Source organism: Oncorhynchus gorbuscha, linkage group LG09, assembly GCF_021184085.1.
Source record: "Oncorhynchus gorbuscha isolate QuinsamMale2020 ecotype Even-year linkage group LG09, OgorEven_v1.0, whole genome shotgun sequence".
Lineage (NCBI taxonomy): Eukaryota > Metazoa > Chordata > Actinopteri > Salmoniformes > Salmonidae > Oncorhynchus > Oncorhynchus gorbuscha.
The window spans coordinates 76,551,688-76,561,397 of NC_060181.1; the positions used below are offsets into that span (position 1 = coordinate 76,551,688).

The 9,710-nt window shown below is 42.4% G+C and overlaps 2 protein-coding genes across 2 annotated transcripts in view; one reads left to right on the forward strand and one right to left on the reverse strand.

Moving 5' to 3' along the window:
- The first annotated feature begins 3,416 nt into the window (after positions 1-3,416).
- tmem37 (transmembrane protein 37) lies at positions 3,417-5,115 on the forward strand. The gene is made up of 2 exons (XM_046364076.1): positions 3,417-3,437; positions 4,163-5,115. The coding sequence occupies exons 1-2, from the start codon at positions 3,417-3,419 to the stop codon at positions 4,511-4,513; spliced, it is 372 nt and encodes a 123-aa protein (XP_046220032.1). The 3' UTR covers positions 4,514-5,115.
- Positions 5,116-6,587: 1,472 nt separating this feature from the next.
- The window catches only part of LOC124044443 (secretin receptor), a 15,182-nt gene continuing 12,059 nt past the window's right edge, over positions 6,588-9,710 (reverse strand). The window contains exons 5-13 of the mRNA XM_046364077.1: positions 9,585-9,694; positions 9,206-9,338; positions 8,732-8,885; positions 8,486-8,546; positions 8,320-8,389; positions 8,140-8,231; positions 7,905-8,031; positions 7,514-7,555; positions 6,588-7,411 (exon numbers count right to left, since the gene is read on the reverse strand). Coding sequence (XP_046220033.1) covers positions 7,247-7,411; positions 7,514-7,555; positions 7,905-8,031; positions 8,140-8,231; positions 8,320-8,389; positions 8,486-8,546; positions 8,732-8,885; positions 9,206-9,338; positions 9,585-9,694 — 954 coding nt within the window. The 3' untranslated portion in view covers positions 6,588-7,246. The remainder of the gene's footprint in view (positions 7,412-7,513; positions 7,556-7,904; positions 8,032-8,139; positions 8,232-8,319; positions 8,390-8,485; positions 8,547-8,731; positions 8,886-9,205; positions 9,339-9,584; positions 9,695-9,710) is intronic.

A 9,710-nucleotide genomic window follows, 5' to 3' on the forward strand; every position in this document is an offset into this window, starting at 1 on the left:
GCTACATCAAATGCCCATCAAACTACTTCAATTCAAACTGGTACAGTCTTGATTTTTCATAAAGGGCCCCAAATGTGAAGCAGCTATTAACTAATATAATTCACAATCCATTTTAATTCATAATTATGTGTGTGTAATATTTTATTAACTAATATAATCCATCAGTTATATCTTAACTGCAGTGCAATAAAAAAATAAACAGTGTAATAGTGCAATTTAATGTTGTGTTAACCACCCAACATTATATCCTATTATATCCTATTCTGTTGCTGACAGTAGCGTGAAACCATGAAAACAGTACCTTGCTTTTCTTCTGGCTAGTCTTTCCTCCCAAGCAACTGGATCTGCGTTAATCTTTTGTCTGGGCAGTGCAGCCCTCTCCTTACTCGACGACGGAATCTTCCATAAAATAGTTAAATGATAATATTCAGTATGCATACAACAAGTAAATATGAATTGCATGATTAAATGTTGTAAACTAGTGAAAACATGGGATAGCAATGTTACTGTCATTCAGCATAACAGGTGACGTGGTATAAACGTGAAACTTTTGGACAAAAGCATGATACTGAAGGACAGAATTCATACATATTTAACAGGCAGTTCCTTGGCCACCTATATAAAGTAATTACTTTGATCTATAAGGATTATTCTTACTTTTCATATTGAATATAGCTTTTTATAAAATAACATTAAAATGATGTTTTGTAGTGTTGTACTGAAGGACATGCATTTTTGTTACAAAGGTTACTAGAGGGTGAAAAGGTGAAATCATCAAATATTTGAGAGAGATTTACTCACCTCATCACATTGATAGATGGTCTTCAATGATAGATGGTCTTTATTGTGATGTCACACACTGTCACATGATTACCATCATGTGAAATGTGTTAAAATGGCTTTTTACCTTTGTTATACTGAATGATATTGATGAAGCACAAAAGTCCGGACAAAAGTTATTCAAGTTTTTAAATATTTTTTAGTTTTAGATAAAGCATGTTGTCCATTATTCTATATATTGTTGCAAACACTAATACAATTATGCCATGGGTGTTGATTTATATTTTTAGGATGAATTTCTACATTTTAAAAACACTTTTGTCATTAGAATTTTAACCTGGTCAGTTACACTGAAGGACATTTTGACACTTAGAAGCTCAATAACTCCCTTAATTTAATAGTTTGCAACACAAATATTTCTGGGTCAAAAGAAGGGTAAGAGTTGAGTGAGTTAATATTATATTTATACATATTTATCTTTTTATGTTAAATGGATGGCCTTCGGACACCAAATGTACACGTCTTGTCTTTGACCCATAAACTCAGAAATCAAGAAGAATACTTTGTCAATTTTCCAGGTTGTTTTTTTCCACCTCGCACCATATCCTGGGGCCAATGGTCACTGAGAAACAACACTTGGCATTTGTAGCTTATCGTTTCTTGCATAATGCATTTGGCAGTTTCACAAGATCATTATACTTTTTGGAGCAATGATTAGCTCATATTAGTTCAGGAGGCATGTTGAGCTTTGCACTGCTTTCTCACAGTTTGAGACAACATTTCTCAGAAGTGAAGAGTTGTTCATGCAATAATTGGGTGAGCCTACATGTATATATTAGTAATGGTGTGGGATTGGGAATCTCAACAATGGGTAGGCCTACATGTATATACACTGCTCATAAAAATAAAGGGAACACTTAAACAACACAATGTAACTCCAAGTCAATCACACTTCTGTGAAATCAAACTGTCCACTTAGGAAGCAACACTGATTGACAAATTTCACATGCTGTTGTGCAAATGGAATAAACAACAGGTGGAAATTATAGGCAATTAGCAAGACACCCCCAATAAAGGAGTGGTTCTGCAGGTGGTGACCACAGACCACTTCTCAGTTCCTATGCTTCCTGGCAGATGTTTTGGTCACTTTTGAATTGTGGCGGTGCTTTCACTCTAGTGGTAGCATGAGACGGAGTCTACAACCCACACAAGTGGCTCAGGTAGTGCAGCTCATCCAGGATGGCACATCAATGCGAGCTGTGGCAGGAACGTTTGCTGTGTCTGCCAGCGTAGTGTCCAGAGCATGGAGGCGCTACCAGGAGACAGGCCAGTACATCAGGAGACGTGGAGGAGGCCGTAGGAGGGCAACAACCCAGCAGCAGGACCGCTACCTCCGCCTTTGTGCAAGGAGGAGCACTGCCAGAGCCCTGCAAAATGACCTCCAGCAGGCCACAAATGTGCATCTGTCTGCTCAAACGGTCAGAAACAGACTCTGTGAGGGTGGTATGAGGGCCCGACATCCACAGGTGGGGGTTGCACACTGAGCACGTGACAGACGTGACGGTCTGGAGACGCCGTGGAGAACGTTCTGCTGCCTGCAACATCCTCCAGCATGACCGATTTGGCGGTGGGTCAGTCATGGTGTGGGGTGGCATTTTTTGGGGGGGCCGCACAGCCCTCCATGTGCTCGCCAGAGGTAGCCTGACTGCCATTAGGTACCGAGATGAGATCCTCAGACGCCTTGTGAGACCATATGCTGGTGCGGTTGGCCCTGGGTTCCTCCTAATGCAAGACAATGCTAGACCTCTGGAGTGGCTGGAAAGTGTCAGCAGTTCCTGCAAGAGGAAGGCATTGATTCTATGGACTGGCCCGCCCGTTCCCCAGACCTGAATCCAATTGAGCACATCTGGGACATCATGTCTCGCTCCATCCACCAACGCCACGTTGCACCACAGACTGTCCAGGAGTTGGCGGATGCTTTAGTCCAGGTCTGGGAGGAGATCCCTCAGGAGACCATCTGCCACCTCATCAGGAGCATGCCCAGGCGTTGTAGGGAGGTCATACAGACACGTGGAGGCGACACACACTACTGAGCCTAATTTTGACTTGTTTTAAGGACATTACATCAAAGTTGGATCAGCCTGTAGTTTGGTTTTCCACTTTAATTTTGAGTGTGACTCCAAATCCAGATAAATTTGATTTCTATTGATAATTTCTGTGTGATTTTGTTGTCAGCACATTCAACTATGTAAAGAAAAAAGTATTTAATAAGAACATTTCATTCATTCATATCTAGGATGTGTTATTTTAGTGTTCCCTTTATTTGTTTGAGCAGTGTATTAGTAATAGTGTGGGATTAGTAATCTCAACAATGGGTAGGCCTACATGTATATATTAGTAATAGTGTGGGATTGGAAATCTCAGCAATGGCCATACTTGCAGCGTTTAAATCTCTGCTGTCATGGAAGGAATATTCTTCCTTCCTGTCTGCTTCTCCTGGCGATAGCAGAGTATTCCGTAACCAGACTTCTAATAACTACGGGGGGGGGGGGGGGTCAATCAATTCTGTATGAATAGCTAGAGGGAGGGGACGGTTGAGATTATTCTTAAAGGAGACTTGCATTGTTTTACGAATGATGGTTGTTAATCATACACAGGTATAAAAAGTAGGATACATCTGTTTTTGCCAGATTGTCAATGGTATCACGTCCATGATGTTTATTTCTTCATTGATATTCAGTGTTCTGTCATTACCGATGTGGTTGCTTGTGTTCGTGCACAAACAACAGACTCATTGAAACAACAGACTCAGAGACTTTCTCTCATACATTAATTTTATGATCACCTCATTCCAACTCTCACATAGCCCACATAATCCTCTCAGGACCTCCCTGCTCTGTTTTGATGTTCCCAAACCTTTACTCTTTGTGTGATGTGTGACAGACTTATTTGAGTGAATAATCAATTAAGAAAAACTCAGTAGACAAATATGTCAATGAAATATAGGCAAATAGGCTATCAAGGAGCTGACGCAAGTCACACTAATCCAATAGCCTGTTATTTGTTCCCTTTTAAGCTTACAGTCTTAATTCACATGAGTGAATGCACCCATTGTATTCTACACAGCTGGATCTGCTACTCAAGCCCAAATTTCTCCTTAATCTACTGATTCAAACTCTGCTGGAGAGCAGCTTTACCAAGGTTACTGGGTTCGGGACTCCAGATAGATTTACTTACAGTGGAGTTTAAGGCATGTCCCTGTGGTCGCATATTGCCCTGTGTCTTTGTCTCTGTCCAAGTCACACAGGCCGGTACTGTACTCTGTACCTGCATAGTTCTAAACCCCAAATTCACTCAATCCCCTTTCTGTAGGTCTCAGTAGGAGCACCCCGACAGAGGTGTATCTGGGGTGGGGGCGGGCCTGGTCCTGTGTCGCTCTGTGGTCTCCCTGGCTGTGGTGGGAGCCATCTTTGGCCTGGAGTTGCTGGTCATATCGCAAGTGATTGAGGACCGGGACTCGGGCCGGTGGTGTGGCCTGGGGTCAGCTCTGGTGCTTGTGGCGGCGGCGCTGTCGGCAGGGGGAGTGGTGGTGTTGGTGTCTCTCCTCCGGCAGCAGGCCTCTCCTTTGGGCATCACCCTTACCTTCTGGTGCCAGTTTACCGCAGTCTTCCTGCTCTTCCTCAACGGCATGGCAGCGCCACATCCATCACATGGCCCTGCAGGCACCACCTAGAGGCCACCTGGGGAAATGCTAGAGGTGAAAGAGCACAAGGAGTCCAGCAGTGTCCAGTTACAGCAGTACGGCAGAAGGCATTTTCATGTTCCAAACACACAGACGTCACAGGAACAGTGATTTCCTGCTGGGATCAGGTTTAGGGTTACGCCCAGGGTTGAGGACTGTGGAGTATAGTGGACATCAGGACATCTCTTCATCCATGGGTGTTACAGTGCCTGAGATGTAACAGGGTCTTTTGGAATGGATCGGCTGTGTGTATGATTCCTCAAGGTCTTGTGCATGTGCAGCTTGTTAATAGCACATACTGGGAACAGTAAACAATGACTGCTGCCTGTCTATATGCTGTCAAATCATCTTCATTGTTTTGTGGAAATACAGCTCTGGATTGTGTAGAATATATATTTTTTTACAACATTTGTTATTCTTAGTTACACTGAGCATAGTAACTAATGTGTAACTTCCTTTTAATCCCTTGGCCTCATAGCTACATGATGTACAGTGGGGCAAAAAAGTATTTAGTCAGCCACCAATTGTGCAAGTTCTCCCACTTAAAAAGAAGAGAGGCCTGTAATTTTCCTAATAGGTACACTTCAACTATGACAGACAAAATGAGAGAAAAAAAATCCAGAAAATCACATTGTAGGATTTTTTTATGAATTAATTTGCAAATTATGGTGGAAAATAAGTATTTGTTCAATAACAAAAGTTTATCTCAATACTTTGTTAGATACCCTTTGTTGGCAATGACAGAGATCAAACGTTTTCTGTAAGTCTTCACAAGGTTTTCACACACTGTTGCTGGTATTTTGGCCCATTCCTCCATGCAGATCTCCTCTAGAGCATTGATGTTTTGGGGCTGTTCCCTCCAAAGATTTTCTATGGGGTTGAGATCTGGAGACTGGCTAGGCCACTCCAGGACCTTGAAATGTTTCTTACGAAGCCACTCCTTCGTTGCCCGGGCGGTGTGTTTGGGATCATTGTCATGCTAAAAGACCCAGCCACGTTTCATCTTCAATGCCCTTGCTGATGGAAGGAGGTTTTCACTCTAAATCTCACGATACATGGCCCCATTCATTCTTTCCTTTACACGGATCAGTCGTCCTAATAATTGCTCCCACAGTTGATTTCTTCAAACCAAGCTGCTTACCTATTGCAGATTCAGTCTTCCCAGCCTGGTGCAGGTCTACAATTTTGTTTCTGGTGTCCTTTGACAGCTCTTTGGTCTTGGCCATAGTGGAGTTTGGAGTGTGACTGTTTGAGGTTGTGGACAGGTGTCTTTTATACTGATAACAAGTTCAAACAGGTGCCATTAATACAGGTAACGAGTGGAGGACAGAGGAGCCTCTTAAAGAAGAAGTTACAGGTCTGTGAGAGCCAGAAATCTTGTTTGTGTCACGCCTTAGTCATTGTATTTTGTGTTTTTGTTATTATGTTTGGGTAGGCCAGGGTGTGACATGGGTTTATTATGTTGTTTTCGTATTGGGGTTTGTAGTATTTGGGATCGCAGCTATTAGGGGTGTTGTATAGGCTTGGCTGCCTGAGGCGATTCTCAATCAGAGTCAGGTGATCCTCGTTGTCTCTGATTGGGAACCGTATTTAGGGAGCCATAGTTTCGCTTTGTATTTCGGTGGGTGTTTGTTCCTGTCTTTGTGTAGTATTCACCAGATAGGCTGTAATAAGTTTCACGTTCCGTTCTGTTGTTTTTGTATTTAGTATTCAGTTATTTCATTTACCGCAATTCAGTTCATTAAAGTCATGAGTAACCAACACGCTGCATTTCGGTCCGACTCTCTTTCTTCAACAGACGAACGCCGTTACAGTTTGTTTGTAGGTGACCAAATACTTATTTTCCACCATAATTTGCAAATAAATTCATTAAAAATCCTACAATGTGATTTTCTGGAATTTTTTAATTTCTAATTTTGTCTGTCATAGTTGAAGTGTACCTATGATGAAAATTACAGGCCTCTCTCATCTTTTTAAGTGGGAGAACTTGCACAATTGGTGGCTGACTAAATACTTTTTTGCCCCACTGTATGCCAGTGGTAACAGATTAAACAGCCCAGTAAGAGATAGGCTAATATAATAATATAATGACTTTTAAAATACATGTATGACATTTATTGTGAGAGTTGATCTTCTCATTGCCATCAAGTCGTACCATCATTGATCCTGTGTGAAGCACATGTAATATAACTAACATAGCATGGTTAAATTGATTCTAGGAACTGTCACCAACACATTCACACAAATTCCTTTAAACTTTACAACAGCTCTTGTTTTCATGGTTAAACATACACATATCATATGTAACACTTGGAATATACATGTTAGAAAGCCAATAAATAAAATTAAGCATGTCCACATGGTCCTTTAGAATACCTGGTCATATTGACAATTGTACAATAGGTAGGTGCATTCCTGATAGTCATGCAGTGTGTGTGCCATGCATGCCTGCAGGTGAGGATGAGGAAAGGTCAGAATAGCAAACCCATGCACAGAAAGGTTTCAGCGTTTTGACCCCACAACCAAAAGTCCAGTCCTGTCACTAAATGCCATGCCGGTCAAAGATCATATACACTCAACAGAAAAAAAAATAAAAGGAGGTCTCATCCTTCAAGAGTCAAACTGGAATGTCAGAATGTCACCGATAGACTGTGGAAACACACATGGCACCTATCCATTGACAAAGCCTCGTAGGTACAGTATAGTGAGGAGTGACTGGATGTGCTACACCTGACTAGAATGGCGTGTGGAGGGTCCCCGGGTCAGGAAGGAGACCTGGGTATGGGCCCCTACACTCTGACTCATGGAACCATGTTGGCACCTGGCCTCCCCAGCTAGATGCTGCTTCAGCCTCCATCGCCTCCACCTCCTCCGAACCTCATACTGAACCTGGGGATAGGGTGTCAAACGTCAACAGCCAGGGTCAGCCAATCCCCTCTCTCTATCCTCAATAATCTACTACTGGACACTGAGCTGTGGTTGTCAACTTACCTCTCCATTCAGAAAACAGTATAGAACTGCTACTACAAACCCCTAGAATAGGACAGAGCACAGACAAAGGGTTAGGTAAACTAAACTAAATTGGCGGAAAATAGCATAGCGGTTAAAGTGTTGAGCCAGTAACCGAAAGGTCGCTGGTTCGCACACCCTAGCTTACAAGGTGAAAAATCTGTTTATGTAACCCTAATCTTCTCCAGGGGTGCCATACTACAATGACTGACCCTATCAAACAACACATTTCACTGCACCTATCTGGTGTGTGACAATAAAACATGTTTTTTTACTCACTGTATACCAAAGAGTAGATACACTGAAAGTTTGTAGCAGGGGTGTACTGTATGTACAGTACACCCACAGAGGTGGGATAAAGGTACTACAGTACCTGAGTGGAAGCAAAAGCCAGCTCGATAAAGTTCCATATTTCACTGACTTTATGTGGGAGGAATGCAAAGAGGACGTAGTGCAAACCAAAGAGAGATACCAGGAGAACAGTGGACTTAGCAAGCCTCCTGAAAATAAACATTTACAAGTACATAAGATATCATCAACATGACAAAAGTGTTTTGTTCTGTAGATATTAAATAGCTTTTGGTCAAAAAGAATAATATGTAACTCACCTATACTGGTTCAACTCATTTCTATGCATTTCCTGTGTCCTCAACTTGGCCACCAGGATTCTTATGATACTCAGAAAAAACAGCAAGTTAACCTGTGTAAGTGACAGATTTTAAGTGAGGTGCTGACTCACAGAAAATCACAAAATAGTTTATGGGGTCAAAGGTTATGGCAGAACTCACAACGATGAAGAGGAGAACAGGAACTCTGAGAATCCACCAGATCCCCTCGTGTCCCCTCCTCTCCCAGCACCTTTAAAACCAGGGGGAGAGAGAATACATACACACTCTATATGTGAGGAGCATGTAAGCATTATTACATAGATACTTGAATACAGACATAACCTACCCTTCATTCTCCTGGGTATATTTTGCCAAACTCCAGGCTACTATAATGACCATTGGGGAACCTGTAGAGGCAAACAGTCAGACAATGGAATAGAAAAAGACAGAAAATAGATGATGTTAGAGCTCCCAGACAGTCCAATTGAGTGGACAGAAGTACATAGCCAAAATCAATGGTATAATCTTTTACTTTAGCAAATTTGTCCTTCAGTCGTGTTAATTTAAGTTTGCTAAAGATAAACAGGCTTACCCCAGCCCAGGACGATGTACCACCTGAGGTGCCTCTTCTGGGAGAAGAGGGAGACACTGACCAGGCTGTACAGGTAGTGTCCCTCGGCCAGCAGCCAGCTGTAGTTGGCCATGATGCAGTAGTTGGAGAACGATGTTGCAATCTTACAGCTTACCTGTGGAGGGCGACAGAGGACCGAGACAGGCAGGAGGAGTCAACTCAACCAGAAGGAAGGGAAGGACGTGAGCCTTGTCTTCTTCTTCTAAGGGGTTTCTATATATAGCTGAATGTTATATGATTAATGCATGTACGTAATACAATTTAGATTGCAAGCGTGATTTGAATTTTTTGTATTGATTGACCGGCTGATTGAACAAAATTATGGTCTGATTGTCTGGTTTAGTAATTGGGTGATTGACTGGCTGGCAGTCAGTGATTAGGAGTCACTGGGTAATAAATGTTATGAAGGTATTAATAGTGATTGGTAGTAGGCACCGGATAGGAGTCACAGTGGAAGTGGTCATCAGAGGAGAAGAGCACAGCATCTCTGATGAAGATGAAGGTGGCTCGGAGGATGAAGGAGAGGAACAGTTGGATGTGGACGTAATTACGGGTGCAGTGGAGCCTCCTTGGGGGAAGACCAAGGACACAGAGAGATAGAATAAAATACATATATTCATAATTTCACCCATTGACCCTTGCACATGCAGCGGATACAGTGAAGACAGGAGATTAAGATAAACAGTTGACAAAGACATGCATTTTAGACAAATGGAGAAGTGGTAAAAGTCATTCCTAATGTTAAGGGATGAGCAGAACAATTTATGATCTACTACAAGTATAAATCAATTGGACGGCCCCCAACTATACCCACCTGAACAGACAGAGTGTGGCAGTGGCGATGGTAAGAGACGCAGTAGAGATAGCATAGCCCACCGAGTACATGACTTGCACATAGAGGAAGTAGCCATGGGACCTGGGTGCCTGGGGAAGCAGAAAC

Excerpts from the sequence above, each read along its gene's own strand:
- tmem37 (XM_046364076.1), top strand. The coding sequence starts at position 3,417 with ATGGTTGTTAATCATACACAG. Across the intron at positions 3,438-4,162 it reads TGGTTGTTAATCATACACAG|GAGCACCCCGACAGAGGTGT; the intron begins GTATAAAAAGTA and ends AGGTCTCAGTAG.